The sequence below is a fragment of the Thunnus albacares genome, chromosome 17 (genome assembly GCF_914725855.1).
Source record: "Thunnus albacares chromosome 17, fThuAlb1.1, whole genome shotgun sequence".
Classification (NCBI taxonomy): domain Eukaryota; kingdom Metazoa; phylum Chordata; class Actinopteri; order Scombriformes; family Scombridae; genus Thunnus; species Thunnus albacares.
In genome coordinates, this window is record NC_058122.1 from 17,139,083 (window position 1) to 17,157,336 (window position 18,254).

An 18,254-nucleotide genomic window follows, 5' to 3' on the forward strand; every position below is an offset into this window, starting at 1 on the left:
TCTCGTCTGCTTCTCTTGATGACAAATGACCATGTTGGCTTTTATTGTTATGAATAAGTGATGTGAGTATGGAGACACATGTCAACAAAACACCTTTATAATGAAAAATAGATATATGATCAACAACAACAGCAGTAACGCTTTTTGCCATGAAATAATTTGTCAATGTGATATGAAACCACATATGTGATGTAGGAGATTCATAAATGAAAACAGTGTTGAGTGTTGAAACTCCTCCTCCACTTCTCCTCTCCTCAGTGTCTTTATAAGCTTCAGTCTCTCTTCTCCTCACACTCCAACCCTGCTCACCTCTCAGCTGGACAGTAAGGGACGTTTACACCACACACTGACAACATGCTGGGGACCCTCTGCACTCTCATCACTGCTCTAACATGTAAGATATTCTTCTGATTCTTTTTATATTCATATTTTCAGACTGAAACCTTTTAACTCATGTGTTTTTCTGTGTTTGTTGACAGATGTTGATGCAGCAAAAGTTGTGACCCAGACGCCCGCTGTCCACACAGTTTCTACAGGACAAGAAGTTGTTCTCAACTGCAACATTCAGAGAGATGATGGATATTATGTCAGCTGGTATAAACAGGTTCCTGGTAAAGCTCCTCAGTATGTTCTGAAATTTTACCATTCTCACAGTTCTCCCAGCTTTGGATCAGGATTCTCCTCAGACCGATTCAACTCTAGATCTTCATCAAAAATAGATTATCAGTTCATCATTAAGCGGGCAGAGGCAGGAGACACTGCAGTCTATTACTGTGAAACATGGGACAGCTCTGCTCAGGAGTACGTATCACAGTGATTTACTCTGTGACAAAAACCTCTTCACAAAGTACTTCTGCTTTTTGAGTCTCTCACACATCAACTAATGTTCTCTGTAGCTACATGAGACTTTAAAGATCAAAACAAACCAGTTTCATCAATCTGTTCTTAAAAAAACACTCATTTCATGTAAAAGTTTAGTGGCTGATCTCATGAAGAGATAATTAAACTCAGTGTTTGTCTGTAACCTGGGAACTGTTACTGGCAGTAGTGTTCGCTGGTATAAATAGATTCCAGGAGGAGTTCTTCAGTATGTTCTGAGGTTCCGTCATGACTATACCTCTGTATGTTATGGCTCTGGTTTCTCTTCTCCCAAGTTCACATCTACTCATCAATCAAAATCAGATTATCGTTTGATCATCAACAATGTGGAAGAGGGAGATTCAGCAGATCTAGAGTTGAATCTGTCTGAGGAGAATCCTGTTCCAAAGCTGGGATGGCTCTGTTAACGAGGAGGCATCACAGTAATTTACATCGTGACAAAAACCTCCTCACTAAACACTTCTGCTTTTTGACTTGCCTACACATGACTGAGAGTGAAGCCATTAGCTAATGCTCTCACCTTCCCAACATAATGAAACATATGTTTTCAGAACAGTTCTTATTGGATTCTCACATTCTGCTTTCTGAGTCACTGACACATCCACACTGAGTGTGAAGCAATGAACCAAAACTCTCTGTAACTTCCTATATACACATTTTTTTTTTCAAACTCCCAAATCTTCTTCATGCATTCTCACGATTTCTTACAATAAGGTAACAGTAATCTAACTACATGCATCCTGCATTCATGGGACAGACCCTTACTGACACACAGCTGTTGCAGAAACAAACAGTTCATTCAAATGCAGCTAAAACATGAGCAGATCATTGCTATATTAATGTAACAACAGATACTCTAAAGTAGATACAGAGATTCTTGATTTGATTTATGATCATTTTGGATTATTAGCAAACATGTTTGCTTGGTGAGAGAAATATTTAGAAGAATAAAAATACTGAAATGAGAGTTTACTCAATATCCTGCTTATTATAGAACAGAGTTTGCTGCATATAAAATACAACTTTGGGAGAACATGAAAAAATAAATTGATAAAAACAAAACAATTATGATATATTTATCATGTGGTCAATGCAATCTAATGAATATCTAATGATTAACACAGGAAGATAAATAGAATTAATCTGATATCACCCTTAGAGTAGATAATACTCACACAACAACAAGTTTTCATGAACAACAGTAGTTATACAATATTGTTTAATGAGAAATTATTTAATGTGACACTGCAAACATAATGTAGGTGATTTTTCAATAAAAACCGTGTTGAGTGTTGAAACTCCTCCTCCTCCACTTCTCCTCTCCTCAGTGTCTTTATAAGCTTCAGTCTCTCTTCTCCTCACACTCCAACCCTGCTCACCTCTCAGCTGGACAGTAAGGGACGTTTACACCACACACTGACAACATGCTGGGGACCCTCTGCACTCTCATCACTGCTCTAACATGTAAGATATTCTTCTGATTCTTTTTATATTCATATTTTCAGGCTGAAACCTTTTAACTCGTGTGTTTTTCTGTTTGTTGACAGATGTTGATGCAGCGAAAGTTGTGACCCAGACGCCCGCTGTCCACGCAGTTTCTACAGGACAAGAAGTTGTTCTCAACTGCAACATTCAGAGAGATGATGGATATTATGTCAGCTGGTATAAACAGGTTCCTGGTAAAGCTCCTCAGTATGTTCTGAAATTTTACCATTCTCACAGTTCTCCCAGCTTTGGATCAGGATTCTCCTCAGACCGATTCAACTCTAGATCTTCATCAAAAATAGATTATCAGTTCATCATTAAGCGGGCAGAGGCAGGAGACTCTGCAGTCTATTACTGTCACACATGGGACAGCTCTGCTAATGAGGACGTATCACAGTGATTTACTCTGTGACAAAAACCTCTTCACAAAGTACTTCTGCTTTTTGAGTCTCTCACACATCAACTAATGTTCTCTGTAGCTGCATGAGACTTTAAAGATCAATACAAACCAGTTTCATCAATCTGTTCTTAAAAAAACACTCATTTCATGTAAAAGTTTATTGGCTGATCTCATGAAGAGATAATTAAACTCAGTGTTTGTTGTTTTTTCCTTTTCATTTGCACTGGACAATGCAATGCAAAGAAATTGATCAGTGATGAACAAATATAAGCATAGAGATTTATTCTTGACTTTGGGGACACATGTATGTGAGAAATATCTTAAACAGTCGGGGAACAGCTCAGTAAGTGGACCTTGCTTTTAGATCATTTAACAGAAGAAACAATGATTTCTCTAAAAACACTTCATTTAACACAGGACATAATAAACAGCCTGATGAGTCCTCTGTTGCACGAGCAATTTTCTGTGTAATTACTTCTTTTTGATTATTTTAATTGCTTTGAATAAAATTTGATGTTTGAAGATGACTTTTGGAGGAAGAAAGTTAAACATACAATGATTTTTATATCACCCTGCACTCAATAATACCCACATCAACTTTGCTGCCTTGTGTGAGTGATGCATTTATGAAGGAAAACATTTCCACCATCATCCCTCTTCATTCAATGATGATATTTAGACGTTTAACATCAACATGAAAACAAAATGATGCAACAGAAGATTCAGAATCAATCCTCAAGTCCAGCAGTGTTTTGAAATATAAACAGAGTGATGAAGAGAATGAGATGTTGACAGTGAAAGTTGGTCTCAACAGGATGTTTCAGTTTCACTCCCCTCATTAGTGAGAGTCAGGAGGTTTTTGTACAGCCATGTGTACAAAGTGAATCACTGTGGTATTCGGACAAGGCACCAAGCTGATCGTGACAAGTAAGTACTTTTAAACTGATCATAAAACAAGATAGATTTATTGTTTCTGGTGTATATAAGAGAAAATAATCAATGTATGTGTTCTTGACGATAATGTTTAATATGTTTTTCACTGAATTGTAGGTTAATTTTGTACTTCAGCTTTGTTAAACTATGTCTTTGAATGCAAAGACACAGTGTTTACACAATATTTAAAATGTTTTCTACAGATACTCTGAAGTTGTGTGTATTTATGTTTAAGAGATGTGCAAGATTTTGTTTATTATTTACATTTAGTGAGAAGTTCTAACATTTTCTAACATTGACAAACACTGATTAATCTGCTAGAGGAATGTTATATTATCTGTCAAAAGTATTTTACATTATGATATCAATACTAAATTACTGTGCTTGTGTTGTTTAATTACTAATCTTCTAAAGTTTAAGGATGATTTTGAATTTATCTGGATTATGAGATTATTTAAATTCTTTTTTTTCTTAATGGTTATATAAACACCACTAAAGCAAAGTGATATACTTTCATTTCCCACAGTGACTGAAGTGATTTCATTAAAAGTCAAATACCATCAATTTTTTCAACTGATCATTGTAATTTCACTTCATAATTGATCAAATTTGTTAAAAAAATTAACACTGCTCATATTTTAGATGATGATTTGTACATGTTACCATTTGAAATGCTTTTCACTTCTTCTGTTTGATTGTTATATTATTGCAACATCTAATGAATGAATCTGGTAGTGTCATACTTCTTATAAATGATTTAATTTCTATTTTTTCAGTTTTTTTCATGACTTTAATGCCAGTTTTGTATAACTGTCCTTCATGTATTTTCAGGCTCCAGCCTCTCTCCTCCTGTCCTGACAGTCTTCCCTCCGTCCAGTGCTGAGCTCCAGTCCAACAAAGCCACTCTGGTCTGTCTGTCCAGTCAGTCTGTGCCTTTTGCAGATGTGACCTGGTTGTCTGCTGGGAGTCCAGTGAGCAGTGGGATCTCTAGCAGCACCGCTGTTCAGCAACCAGACCAGACTTTCCAAGTCAGCAGCTATCTGTCCATCCAGACTTCAGACTGGAACATGGACAAGGTTTACACATGTAAAGTGTCTTTGGGCTCCCAGACTTCAGAGAAAAACATCAACAAGTCAAAGTGTCCCGCTGAAGAATAGTAGAGGACCAGAATGAGCATTTAAAATCTGTTTCTTTACTGATTGTGCTGTTTGCTCATAACAAGGTTTAGATGTTAGTAAAGATGTGTCTGCATGCTTGTAATAAATGTTGTGACAGTTAGGTGGAGGTGTTGTATCGGCTTTGCAATTGTTGCATCTTTGAAGAGACGTTAAATAAAATAAAAGCATTGTGATAAAACATCATAGTTTGTATTTTTTTAATTCTCATGTAAATACGATTTAAAACAGTAATGATTTACCTGCAATAAGTGTAACCTTCACTAGATTTTATTTGTCCTGTAATGTTCATCTCACTGATAATTACAGTTAATCCAGAACACACAGATGACAGACTTATGTGTAGTTTATTCTTACTGAAATATCCATTATTATATATAAATGAAGAAAGCTACATTGTATTTGAGTTTACATTTGCAATAAAAGCACAAGAGAGAACAGAACTACTTCTTCATCTGGTTTTAGATTCCTGTTAACATGTTGAGAAATGCAACTGAAACTGAGTCTTCATCCTTCATCAGTGAAGCGTCACTTCTCTCCTCCTCCCTCTTTTTCTTCCCAGGATGCACCTGCAGACCTCCTCTCCTTATTCATAGCTCCATGTAAATGAAGATGTCAAGTGTCCGCTCTCTTATCATTTAGTCAATCAAAGAGTTTGCCTCTAATCTGTATATAATGTACACGTGTGCAAAACCAGACCTTATATCCTGCAACAAAAGTCTCTTGTTGACTTCTGAAAAAATGTAGTTTAGAAGATTTTTTTTTATAAATTTCTATGTAGAATGAGCAAAATGTCACAAAATTTTTGAAACTTTCATCTGTCATTATGAAGAAGAAAGAAATTCACACAAACTGAAGGCTCTTTTCACATCATGAATTTATTGTATTTTAAAAATAAAAATTAACAACTACACTGAAAATAGTGAAGACAGATGAGACATTTCCCTCCTTTGATGATAAGTGACCAACAAAAGTCACAAACCACACAGATTGAACCAAAGCTCCTCCTCCTGTCAGTCACTCTCAGTTTCAGTGTTGTATTAAATTGCTCCTCCAGCACCTCCTCTCCTCATCCTCCAAACCCTCTCATCTGTCAGCAGTAAGCTCACTTTCCAAGTTACAAGGACATTCTCAGCACACACTGACAACATGCTGGGGACCCTCTGCACTCTCATCACTGCTCTAACATGTAAGGAGGCTGACTTACTGCAGCTTTGACCTCATGTTGGATTCATCAGTCTGTGTGTTTCTCTTGACTCTGTGTCATCTTGTTGTTTCCAGGTGTGAGTGGTGTGACGGTGGTGACACAGAAGCCTCCTGTTGTGACAGTGAGGAAAGGAGAGACAGTCACAATGGACTGTAACCGGGGAACTGTTACTGATCAATCAGCTCGCTGGTATAAACAGATTCCAGGAGGAGTTCCTCAGTTTGTGCTGAAGTTTCGTCATGACTATAGCTCTGTAGTATACGGCCCTGGTTTCTCTTCTCCCAAATTCACATCTACTCATCAATCAAAATCAGATTATCGTTTGATCATCAACAATGTGGAAGAGGGAGACTCAGCAGTCTTCTATTTTCACACATGGGATGGCTCTGTTAACGAGTAGTGACAAAAACATCCTCACTAAACACTTCTGCTTTTTGACTTGCCTACACATGACTGAGAGTGAAGCCATTAGCTAATGCTCTCACCTTCCCAACATAATGAAACATATGTTTTCAGAACAGTTTTTATTGGATTCTCACATTCTGCTTTCTGAGTCACTGACACATCCACACTGAGTGTGAAGCAATGAACCAAAACTCTCTGTAACTTCCTATATACACAATATATTTTTTTTACAAACTCCCAAATCTTCTTCATGCATTCTCACGATTTCTTACAATAAGGTAACAGTAATCTAACTACATGCATCCTGCATTCATGGGACAGACCCTTACTGACACACAGCTGTTGCAGAAATAAACGGTTCATTCAAATGCAGCTAAAACATGAGCAGATCATTGCTATATTAATGTAACAACAGATACTCTAAAGAAGATACAGAGATTCTTGATTTGATTTATGATCATTTTGGATTATTAGCAAACATGTTTGCTTGGTGAGAGAAATATTTAGAAGAATAAAAATACTGAGATGAGAGTTTACTCAATATCCTGCTTATTATAGAACAGTGTTTGCTGCATATAAAATACAACTTTGGGAGAACATGAAAAAAATAAATTGATTAAAAAAAAACCAATTATGATATATTTATCATGTGGTCAATGTAATCTAATGAATATCTAATGATTAACACAGGAAGTTAAATAGAATTAATCTGATATCACCCTTAGAGTAGATAATACTCACACAATAACAGGTTTTCATGAACAACAGTAGTTATACAATATTGTTTAATGAGAAATTATTTAATGTGACACTGCAAACATGATGTAGGTGATTTTTCAACAAAAACCGTGTTGAGTGTTGAAACTCCTCCTCCTCCACTTCTTCTCTCCTCAGTGTCTTTATAAGCTTCAGTCTCTCTTCTCCTCACACTCCAACCCTGCTCACCTCTCAGCTGGACAGTAAGGGACGTTTACACCACACACTGACAACATGCTGGGGACCCTCTGCACTCTCATCACTGCTCTAACATGTAAGATATTCTTCTGATTCCTCTTATATTTCATATTTTCAGCTATAAACCTTTTAACTCATGTGTTTTTCTGTGTTTGTTGACAGATGTTGATGCAGCAAAAGTTGTGACCCAGACGCCCGCTGTCCACACAGTTTCTACAGGACAAGAAGTTGTTCTCAACTGCAACATTCAGAGAGATGATGGATATTATGTCAGCTGGTATAAACAGGTTCCTGGTAAAGCTCCTCAGTATGTTCTGACTTTTTACTATGGGAGCACTTCACCCGAGTTTGGAACAGGATTCTCCTCAGACAGATTCAACTCTAGATCTTCATCAAAATTAGATTATCAGTTCATCATTAAGCGGGCAGAGGCAGGAGACTCTGCAGTCTATTACTGTGACACATGGGACAACTCTGCTAATGAGCGAGTATCACAGTGATTTACTCTGTGACAAAAACCTCTTCACAGAGTACTTCTGCTTTTTGAGTCTCTCACACATCAACTAATGTTCTCTGTAGCTACATGAGACTTTAAACATCAGTACAAACCAGTTTCATTAATCTATTTTAAATTTTATATAAAAGTTCAGTTGTATATTTATTGAAGAGATAATTAAGTTCAATGTTTGTTGTTTTTTCCTTTTCATTTGCAAGGCAATTCAAAGAGACTAATGAGTGGTGAACAAATGTAAGAATGGAGATTTATTGTTAACTTTGGGGACACGTGATAAATATTCTAAATGGGAATAGTTTGCTAAGTGGACCTTTCAATTAGATCATTTGACACATACTTTAAAATCATCAACAAGTACAAACATTACACAATCAAAGTTAATGTGGATTAAGATTTACTATGCAATTATGTGAGTAGATGACTTAGAGAACTGTGATAAAATGCAACAAGAGATAAATATTTCTGTTCACACTATGCTTTGCTTATAATTGAACTCTAATTTTGTGTTTGGAGTCCTGAGACCCCCAAAATATACATAACATTGTTTTATCAGCTTAATACTTCATGGCTTTTATGAAAATTGCTGATATGATTTTGCACAGATGACATGTTTCAGGAGACAGCTACAGAAAATAATACATTTCTTCTGTTTGTGGTCTTTGAGAACCCAGCTGTAAAACATGTTTAAATACAATTAATTTTCATCAGCTCTATCTGTGATTGATGTTGTCAGCACTTTTTCACAGCACTACTCCTCCCAAATCCAAAATTAGTCTTTATAGTCTGTTCATAAGAGGTCTAACAGGGAGTTCAACCTCTCTGTGGTCTAACTGGCCCCAAACAGAAGTGACATCACTATGTGGGATGATATACAGCACATGTCTTTGTATGTGAATTACTTTTTGGCAAACAAAACATACTTTTCTACATGTTGGGTTTCAATGTGGTCATAAGAGAGAAAAATATATTCATAGAACAAAAATGGTTGATTTAGCAGATAATATGAATATTGTTTACAAATACAGAACTGTGAGACCCCAAACAATGTCAACAATATACACGGGACATAATAAATAGCCTGATGAGTCCAGATTGCATGAGCCATTTTTATTTTCTATATAATCATTTCTTTTTGATTATTTTAATTGCTTTGATTAAAATATGATGTTTGAAGATGACCTTTGGAGGAAGCAAGTTAAACACAGAATGAATTTTATATCACCCTGCACTCAATAATACCCATGTAAACTTTGCTGAATTGTGTGAGTGATGCATTTATGAAAGAAAACATTTCCACCATCATCTCTCTTTATTCAATGATGATATTTGGACTTTTACTTTTCAACATGAAAACAAAATGATGCAACAGAAGATTCAGAATCAATCCTCAAGTCCAGCAGTGTTTTGGAATATAAACAGAGTGATGAAGAGAATAAGATGTTGACAGTGAAAGTTGGTCTCAACAGGATGTTTCAGTTTCACTCCCCTCATTAGTGAGAGTCAGGAGGTTTTTGTACAGCCATGTGTACAAACTGAATCACTGTGGTATTCGGACAAGGCACCAAGCTGATCGTGACAAGTAAGTACTTTTAAAATGATCATAAAACAAGATAGATTTATTGTTTCTGATGCATATTAAAAGAAAATAATCAACGTATGTGTTCTTGACGATAATGTTTAATATGTTTTTCACTGAATTGTAGGTTCATTTTGTACTTCAGCTTTGTTAAACTATGTCTTTGAATGCAAAGACACAGTGTTTACACAATATTTAAAATGTTTTCTACAAATACTCTAAAGTTGTGTGTATTTATGTTTAAGAGATGTGCAAGATTTTGTTTATTATTTACATTTAGTGAGAAGTTCTAACATTTTTCTAACATTGAAAAACACTGAATAATCTGCTAGAGGAATGTTATATTATCTGTCAAAAGTATTTTACATTATGATATCAATACTAAATTACTGTGCTTGTGTTATTTAATTACTAATCTTCTAAAGTTTAAGGATGATTTTGAATTTATCTGGATTACGAGTTTATTTCAATTCTGTTTTTTTCTTAATGGTTATATAAACACCACTAAAGCAAAGTGATATACTTTCATTCCCCACAGTGACTGAAGTGATTTCAGTAGAATTCAAACACCACTTTGTAAGAAAAAGAAGAAAAATTAATGTTTTCTTTTTCCAAGTGATCATTGTAATCTCACTTCATAATAGATAGAAATTTGCTTAAAAAATTAACACTGCTCATATTTTAGGTGATGATTTTTACATGTTACCATTTGAAATGCTTTTCACTTCTTCTGTTTGATTGTTATATTGTTGCAACATCTAATGAATGAATCTGGTAATGTCATACTTCTTATAAATGATTTAATTTCTATTTTTTTTTCAGTTTTTTTCATGACTTTAATGGCAGTTTTGTATAACTGTCCTTCATGTATTTTCAGGCTCCAGCCTCTCTCCTCCTGTCCTGACAGTCTTCCCTCCGTCCAGTGCTGAGCTCCAGTCCAACAAAGCCACTCTGGTCTGTCTGTCCAGTCAGTCTGTGCCTTTTGCAGATGTGACCTGGTTGTCTGCTGGGAGTCCAGTGAGCAGTGGGATCTCTAGCAGCACCGCTGTTCAGCAACCAGACCAGACTTTCCAAATCAGCAGCTATCTGTCCATCCAGACTTCAGACTGGAACATGGACAAGGTTTACACATGTAAAGTGTCTGCGGGCTCCCAGACTTCAGAGAAAAACATCAACAAGTCAAAGTGTCCCGCTGAAGAATAGTAGAGGACCAGAATGAGCATTTAAAATCTGTTTCTTTACTGTTTGTGCTGTTTAGTCATTACATGGTTTAGATGTTAGTAAAGATGTGTCTGCATGCTTGTAATAAATGTTGTGACAGTTAGGTGGAGGTGTTGTATCAGCTTTGCAATTGCTAAAATTGATTAAGTCTTATTCAATAAAAATTTAAAAAAAATAAACATTTTGTCCAAAACATATTTTTGTTGATTTTTTTTCTTGCAAAATTAACCTCACCAGAGCTATTGATTGTAATGTTTATCTCATTAATAAAGTTAATTCAAGAGACATATATTGTAGGATCGATATTTCTAGATTGTGGTTGAAATATCAAAAAAGTATACACTTAGATTAATAAAATTGTATCCTTATTGTTTGCAGAATTGATCAATATTTTTAATCAGGTTGAGTCTAAGATGTAAAAAGTAATATAAGATGAGTAGCAACTGAAACTTTGAGTTTTCATACTCAGTGAAGCGTCGTCTCTCTCCTCCCCCTCTTTCTTCCCAGGATGCACCTGTTGGCCCTCGTTTCTTATTTATAGCTGCATGTAAATGAAGAGTTCAAACGTCAGCTCTCTGTAAAATCAGAAGAACCTGGTGGGACTGGGAACACACTGATGTTTTAACTATTATCATTTGATCAATCATAGACCTCCAATTTGTGTGAATTATGGACATGTTTGCAGAGTCAAAGCAGATATACTGCAATAAATATCTCTTGTTGACTTGTGAAAAATGTGGAAATTCAATGAAGATTAGTTTTAAACTCCAACTGAGCAAGCATAAATATCATCAAATATACTTTTATCCAAATATCTCTTTCATACTGGACAAAGAAAAAGACACTTTTACAGTGCTACAGTCTTCAACAACAATCTTATCCATACAGATAGCGATGTAGTAATTATCTGCCTTTGAGTGTGACTTCTGTCATTTTGATTTGTTCATTAAATGGTAAATAATCTATCATTCTGTTTTGGGCCCAGAATTCAATTTGTTTATAAAATACTGTATATTTACCAATATGTCCCATTATCAGCTGAGTTCCTCCTCAGCATGTTGCAGATAATATGTTAAAGACTGTTTTGTTTTTATTCCTATGTGAGAATGTAAATCTTATTTCTGTTCAGGTGAAATCAGTAAATTAGGGAAAACCATATAATCAGCAGATATTTCATGGAATCTATTTGTGTTGTGAGCCGGCACATGCACACCAGTGCTAAAAGTGGCTCAAGCCAAACCCAATCAGTCTGTAACATTTGAAAGGTGTGACTCAAAGTTTCTTCTGTGACTCATTCTTACATGTTTCCAAAGGATGGAAAAAAAGGTTCACGTGTAGAGAGTGTGCATGGAAAAAAATCTACACCAGCAAGTTTAGTCACAACTTAATTATAGTTCAATATTACAAACAAAATGCAAAGAACACCATGAGGTGTTTTCACAAAGTCATTTTTAGCCACAAGGGGCAAAGGGGCCTACAAATCATTAATTAATGAACATAGATTATTGCAATGTGAATTTGTAATGAATGAACTCAATGCTTCATATTTGTTTGATCTGTAGCTATTTGATTGATAATTATATAAATGAGAATCCTGTGCCTTTATATAATCTCACTACATCAGATTTGATTTGGGGTTTTTTTTCAAACAAAATGCTCTTTATTAAAACAATCAATGCAAAACACAGCAAAGCTAAATCATTTCCTCCAACTAAATAGGTGTGAACTGTAACAATATTCACTGGGACACAAATAACAATATGTTTTAATGTCAGAATTTGTCATTTCTAAATCTTGTAAGGCCAAATGCTCATCATTAATAAACCACAAAAAGTGTTGCAGATAAAAAGCGGTTTTATACATTTTTGTAATAATCTTTCCATTTTGTTAAGTCTGAGAATAAATTACCCTTTTGATGGAGTTCAGTTTTTCAAAACTTAAGCCTGAAAACATAGAAAATCATAAATGTATTGATCTGAAACCTAAACCATACAAATCTGTTGTCATATTATGTGCATTAAAGTTCTGCTAGACGTAATAAGCAGATTATACTGAAGGTGTAGTTAATGGTGTAGATAATTTTCTACAAAACAGATATTTGGGCATTTTTTTATTGTGTGATCACAAACATGGTTTCAGTCTAAAGCTGCTTTTATTTGTGAAGATAAAACCACAATCTGTTATTGTAACAGCTTCCTTTCAACACTGCAGGGGTGAATGTTTGTAGTAGTGAAAAGATGGATTCATGTAAACTATTACTTTTACTGTTGTTGTGTAGAATAAAGTAGAGACATACTTTAGAAATATTTTCTCATGTAACATGGGTCAATTGGATACGGCTTTGGTTAATGGATGGTTTCATATTTAGTGAACATTCTTACAGCATCAAAAGCAGAAGTGAGTGTATTCAGTGAGGAGGTTTTTGTCACGGTGTAAATCACTGTGATACGTACTCACGCACAGAGCTGTCCCATGTTTTACAGTAATAGACTGCTGAGTCTCGCTCCTCCACATTGTTGATGATCAGTCGATAATCTGATTTTGACTGATGATTAGATGTGAATTTGGGAGAGGAGAAACCAGAACCATAGTTTGGAGAGCCCCAGCTGTGATGAAAACTCAGAACATACTGAGGAACTCCTCCTGGAATCTGTTTATACCAGCAAGCTCGTTCATTAGTAACAGTTCCCAGGTTACAGTCCATGGTGACTGTCTCTCCTTTCCTCAGCGTCACAACAGGAGGCTTCTGTGTCACCACCGTCACACCACTCACACCTGAAAACAACAAGATGACACGGAGTCAAGAGAAACACACAGACTGATGAATCCAACATGAGGTCAAAGCTGCAGTAAGTCAGCCTCCTTACATGTTAGAGCAGTGATGAGAGTGCAGAGGGTCCCCAGCATGTTGTCAGTGTGTGCTGAGAATGGCCTTGTAACTTGGAAAGTGAGCTTACTGCTGACAGATGAGAGGGTTTGGAGGATGAGGAGAGGAGGTGCTGGAGGAGCAATTTAATACAACACTGAAACTGAGAGTGACTGACAGGAGGAGGAGCTGAATCTGTTTTGCTTTCATGCTGTATGTGTTACTTTGTCACCTTCCTAAGTATTCATGCATTCAAATTCATACAATTATTCAATCTTTGTATTCACATGCTTGAGATGGAGTCTTTAAAAATGGTTTGGCTTTATGTACATAATTCACACACATACAAGATAAACTGTGTAATTTGAAAATGATTAAAACATTTGTGTGTTTTCTATCAGCTACAGTTCCCTCTTATTTTACAGAGAGCTGACACTTGACCTCCTCATTTGCATGGAGCTATGAATAAGGAGAGGAGGCCTGCAGGTGCATCCTGGGAAGAAAGAGAGGGAGGAGGAGAGAAGTGATGCTTCACTGATGAAGGATGAAAACTCAGTTTCAGTTGCTACTCAATTTATCCGATTTTCTATCTCTACTATTACAAATGACTAAAAGAAAATAAAGAATTATTCATCAAGTTTGCTACCTCTTATGCATTTATTACACATTTATACCCAATAACAATATAGAATTCTTAAATTATATGAATATGATAATACATATTCAAGTAAGAATGAACTAGACATGTGTCTGTCATCTGTCAGTGAAATGAACATTGGAGGAAAAATAAAATCTAGTGAAGGTTTCAGTTAAATCATTATTGTTTAAAATCATATTTTCATGACAAAAAATAAATACAAACTGTTTTTTAATCAGAATGCTTTTATTTAATTAAACAGGTCTTGAAAAATGTAACAACTGCAAAGCTGATACAACACCTCCACCTAACTGTCACAACATTTATTACAAGCATGCAGACACATCTTTTCTAACATCTAAACCTTGTTATGAGCAAACAGCACAAACAGTAAAGAAACAGATTTTAAATGCTCATTCTGGTCCTCTACTATTCTTCAGCGGGACACTTTGACTTGTTGATGTTCTTCTCTGAAGTCTGGGAGCCCGCAGACACTTTACATGTGTAAACCTTGTCCATGTTCCAGTCTGACGTCTGGATGGACAGATAGCTGCTGATTTGGAAAGTCTGGTCTGGTTGCTGAACAGCGGTGCTGCTAGAGATCCCACTGCTCACTGGACTCCCAGCAGACAACCAGGTCACATCTGCAAAAGGCACAGACTGACTGGACAGACAGACCAGAGTGGCTTTGTTGGACTGGAGCTCAGCACTGGACGGAGGGAAGACTGTCAGGACAGGAGGAGAGAGGCTGGAGCCTGAAAATACATGAAGGACATATATACAAAACTGGCATTAAAGTCATAGAAAATAGAAAAGTCAATCTAAGCAGTTTGACACAGTATTGGATGATGGGACAATTTATGTTCATAATTAATTGAATAATCTCAAGATGTAAAATGTTTTAAATCAGATGAATCTAGAAATCATCACTAACAACAAGAGCAGAGTTCATTTTCAAAAATTTTAGAAATGAAACATTTCATCACAAACTTCACACATACAAAGATTACTTCTGGAAAATTATGATTTAACCATAGAAATGATATCCCTCAACAGTACTTCAATGTCAAGTAATGTCATCAGTCATTCTGTAAAGTTACATCAGATAAGACAACCATCTCACCAAATAATATATTTTCAAAAGGGCTAAATGCACAATTATTTCTCTATTTTATTGTCCAAAAATACATTTCAATTAAATCATATTTTATCTTTAAAATTTTACCAGATTAATATTCATATCTTTGTCATTAACTATTGATAGTAACAGTGATAATGTTCATTTCTACTGACAAATGATGGAATAAGTTGTAATGTTAAAAGTTCTCAAAACAAATGTTCATTGAAAACTTAAAATAGTAAATGAGTTGGTTCACATCTCTTTAAATTACAAAATAATCAAAAAACTTTAGAGAATTGTATAGAAAACATTTCAAATATTGTAATCAGCTGTTCATCTGTTCTTTGTCTTTTAAAGACACAGCTTGGTTCTATATCAAAGCTGAAAAACTGCAATCAATACATTTTCACTGAAAACCTGTTAATAGTAACAATTAAATCATATACATTCCACTAATATCCATCAGAAATGGGAAATGATTCTTGTTTTATGATCAGTTTAAAAGTACTTACTTGTCACGCTCAGCTTGGTGCCTTGTCCGAATACCACAGTGATTCAATTTGTACACATGGCTGTACAAAAACCTCCTGACTCTCACTAATGAAGGGAGTGAAACTGAAACATCCTGTTGAGACCAACTTTCACTGTCAACATCTCATTCTCTTCATCAGTCTGTTTATATTCCAAAACACATCTAGACTTGAGGATTGATTTTAAATTATCTGTTGCCTTTTACTTTCACGGTTGTGTTGAAAGTCCAAATATCATCATGTTGCAATTTGATGAGAATTTAAAATAAGTGAATGTTTGTTTCCATGAGTAACTGCAATTTTGTATCAGATTCATTTTGGATTTCATGGTGATTTAAGTTATTTAGACAATGTATATATATATATATATATATATATATATATATATATATATGTGTGTGTGTGTGTGTGTGTGTGTGTGTGTGTGTGTAAATATATATATATACACATATATATATATATATATATTAATGCTGCTAAGTGGAGTGGACTGCTGCCGAACTAAGATTTGTTGTATTTTAATATGCAATGACAATAAAGCATCTATCTATCTATCTAGATTTTCAATACAGTAAACTATCTTCAAATACATAAATAACATTAAACCAAATCTACAATAATTTATCATAGAAAAAAAACATGTTTTTAAAGGTTTTTAGGTGTTGTCTCCTCAGGTAGTGTGCTATGACTATGCAGTGTGTTTATTGCCTTTTTCTCAAGTTTTCTCTCTGTGGTGTGTTAAATATTGGACTGTTTTCATTAATAGCATATATGATCTGTTATCCGGTGTTTGTATCATTACTATTTAATCATTGTGCTGAAGAAATTACCATTCATGTAATCTCAATGTGCTGTTGATGGATTTGGTTGCTGACTGTAAATGGTGAATACATGAACTGAACTTATATAGCACACTTCTATCTTCACAGCCAAAGAAATGTCATTTTTTTCCTCATTCACTCACATACACACTCACACACCAATGGCGGCAGATTTGCCATGCAAGGCGTTGCCATCAGCAGTAACTTGGGGTTCAGTGTTTTACTCAAGGACATGTCAACACATGGACAGGAAGAACCAGGGATTGAACCGCCAACCCTATGTGGACTACTGCTGCTTTTCTTTTTTAAAATTATTTAAGCAGATTTGAAAAGCATACATAAATGTATAGTTAAAGGGATCATAGTAAGAATCGACAAGGAGCATTTACATATTTGAAAAGAACTGTGCATTGTGTTATACAGATAATTGCTTCAGTTCTTATCTTAGAAAATCAAAAAGCAGAAGTGTTTAGTGAGGAGGTTTTTGTCACGGTGTAAATCACTGTGATGCGTTCTCACTCATAGAGCTGTCCCATGTTGTACAATAATAGACTGCTGAGTCTCCTTCCTCCACATTGTTGATGATCAGTCGATAATCTGATTTTGACTGATGGTTAGATGTGAATTTAGGAGAGGAGAAACCAGAACCATATGTTGGAGAGCTCCAGCTGTGATAAAATCTCAGCACAAACTGAGGAACTCCTCCTGGAATCTGTTTATACCAGCAAACTTGATTATTAGTAACAGTTCCCAGGTTACAGTCCATGGTGACTGTCTCTCCTTTCCTCAGCATCACAACAGGAGGCTTCTGTGTCACCACCGTCACACCACTCACACCTGGAAACAACAAGATGACATGGAGTCAAGAGAAACACACAGACTGATGAATCCAACATGAGGTCAAAGCTGCAGTAAGTCAGCCTCCTTACATGTTAGAGCAGTGATGAGAGTGCAGAGGGTCCCCAGCATGTTGTCAGTGTGTGCTGAGAATGGCCTTGTAACTTGGAAAGTGAGCTTACTGCTGACAGATCAGAGGGTTTGGAGGATGAGGAGAGGAGGTGCTGGAGGAGCAATTTAATACAACACTGAAACTGAGAGTGACTGACAGGAGGAGGAGCTGAATCTGTTTTGCTTTCATGCTGTATGTGTTACTTTGTCACCTTCCTAAGTATTCATGCATTCAAATATATACAATTATTCAATCTTTGTATTCACATGCTTGAGATGGAGTCTTTAAAAATGGTTTGGCTTTATGTACATAATTCACACACATACAAGATAAACTGTGTAATTTGAAAATGATTAAAACATTTGTGTGTTTTCTATCAGCTACAGTTCCCTCTTATTTTACAGAGAGCTGACACTTGACCTCCTCATTTGCATGGAGCTATGAATAAGGAGAGGAGGCCTGCAGGTGCATCCTGGGAAGAAAGAGAGGGAGGAGGAGAGAAGTGATGCTTCACTGATGAAGGATGAAAACTCAGTTTCGGTTGCTACTCAATTTATCCGATTTTCTATCTCTACTATTACA

The 18,254-nt window shown here is 35.6% G+C and overlaps 3 protein-coding genes and 2 gene segments (V, D, J or C); 3 read left to right on the forward strand and 2 right to left on the reverse strand.

Annotated features, from left to right (window-relative positions):
- The first annotated feature begins 283 nt into the window (after nt 1-283).
- LOC122966243 (immunoglobulin lambda-1 light chain-like) lies at nt 284-10,944 on the forward strand. 3 transcript variants are annotated; one of them, XR_006398356.1, is made up of 5 exons: nt 284-394; nt 480-805; nt 3,658-3,691; nt 4,529-4,982; nt 10,860-10,944. XR_006398356.1 is itself a non-coding variant. In XM_044330299.1 (4 exons), the coding sequence occupies exons 1-4, from the start codon at nt 355-357 to the stop codon at nt 4,852-4,854; spliced, it is 726 nt and encodes a 241-aa protein (XP_044186234.1). In that variant the 5' UTR covers nt 284-354; the 3' UTR covers nt 4,855-5,053. The 3 variants fall into 3 exon arrangements, 2 of the variants coding, with proteins under 2 accessions (XP_044186234.1, XP_044186235.1); XM_044330299.1 differs by lacking the exon at nt 10,860-10,944 and having other exon boundaries at nt 4,529-5,053; XM_044330300.1 differs by lacking the exons at nt 284-394; nt 480-805; nt 10,860-10,944 and adding exons at nt 2,232-2,343; nt 2,427-2,752 and having other exon boundaries at nt 4,529-5,053.
- Nucleotides 5,888-6,479, forward strand: LOC122966257. The segment is given in 2 exon segments: nt 5,888-6,061; nt 6,154-6,479. Coding segments are annotated over 2 exon segments (366 nt in total).
- LOC122966246 (immunoglobulin lambda-1 light chain-like) lies at nt 7,405-10,944 on the forward strand. Its single transcript, XM_044330303.1, has 4 exons — nt 7,405-7,514; nt 7,601-7,926; nt 9,498-9,531; nt 10,406-10,944. Exons 1-4 carry the CDS (start codon nt 7,475-7,477, stop codon nt 10,729-10,731), a joined length of 726 nt encoding a protein of 241 aa, XP_044186238.1. The 5' UTR covers nt 7,405-7,474; the 3' UTR covers nt 10,732-10,944.
- Nucleotides 10,945-13,186: 2,242 nt separating this feature from the next.
- LOC122966962 lies at nt 13,187-13,760 on the reverse strand. The segment is given in 2 exon segments: nt 13,187-13,524; nt 13,617-13,760. Coding segments are annotated over 2 exon segments (378 nt in total).
- Nucleotides 13,761-14,515: 755 nt separating this feature from the next.
- LOC122967522 (immunoglobulin lambda-1 light chain-like) lies at nt 14,516-17,769 on the reverse strand. Its single transcript, XM_044332212.1, has 4 exons — nt 17,653-17,769; nt 17,238-17,560; nt 15,885-15,921; nt 14,516-15,007 (listed from the first exon to the last, which is right to left on the reverse strand). The coding sequence occupies exons 1-4, from the start codon at nt 17,690-17,692 to the stop codon at nt 14,682-14,684; spliced, it is 726 nt and encodes a 241-aa protein (XP_044188147.1). The 5' UTR covers nt 17,693-17,769; the 3' UTR covers nt 14,516-14,681.
- Nucleotides 17,770-18,254: the final 485 nt, after the last annotated feature.

Coding starts and splice junctions, on each gene's coding strand:
- LOC122966243 (XM_044330299.1), top strand. CDS start 355: ATGCTGGGGACCCTCTGCACTCTCATCACTGCTCTAACAT. Junction 395..479: donor TCTCATCACTGCTCTAACAT/GTAAGATATTCT, acceptor GTTTGTTGACAG/ATGTTGATGCAGCAAAAGTT. Junction 806..3,657: donor ACAGCTCTGCTCAGGAGTAC/GTATCACAGTGA, acceptor TGAATCACTGTG/GTATTCGGACAAGGCACCAA.
- LOC122966246 (XM_044330303.1), top strand. CDS start 7,475: ATGCTGGGGACCCTCTGCACTCTCATCACTGCTCTAACAT. Junction 7,515..7,600: donor TCTCATCACTGCTCTAACAT/GTAAGATATTCT, acceptor GTTTGTTGACAG/ATGTTGATGCAGCAAAAGTT. Junction 9,532..10,405: donor CACCAAGCTGATCGTGACAA/GTAAGTACTTTT, acceptor ATGTATTTTCAG/GCTCCAGCCTCTCTCCTCCT.
- LOC122967522 (XM_044332212.1), bottom strand. CDS start 17,692: ATGCTGGGGACCCTCTGCACTCTCATCACTGCTCTAACAT. Junction 17,561..17,652: donor TCTCATCACTGCTCTAACAT/GTAAGGAGGCTG, acceptor TGTTGTTTCCAG/GTGTGAGTGGTGTGACGGTG. Junction 15,008..15,884: donor CACCAAGCTGAGCGTGACAA/GTAAGTACTTTT, acceptor ATGTATTTTCAG/GCTCCAGCCTCTCTCCTCCT.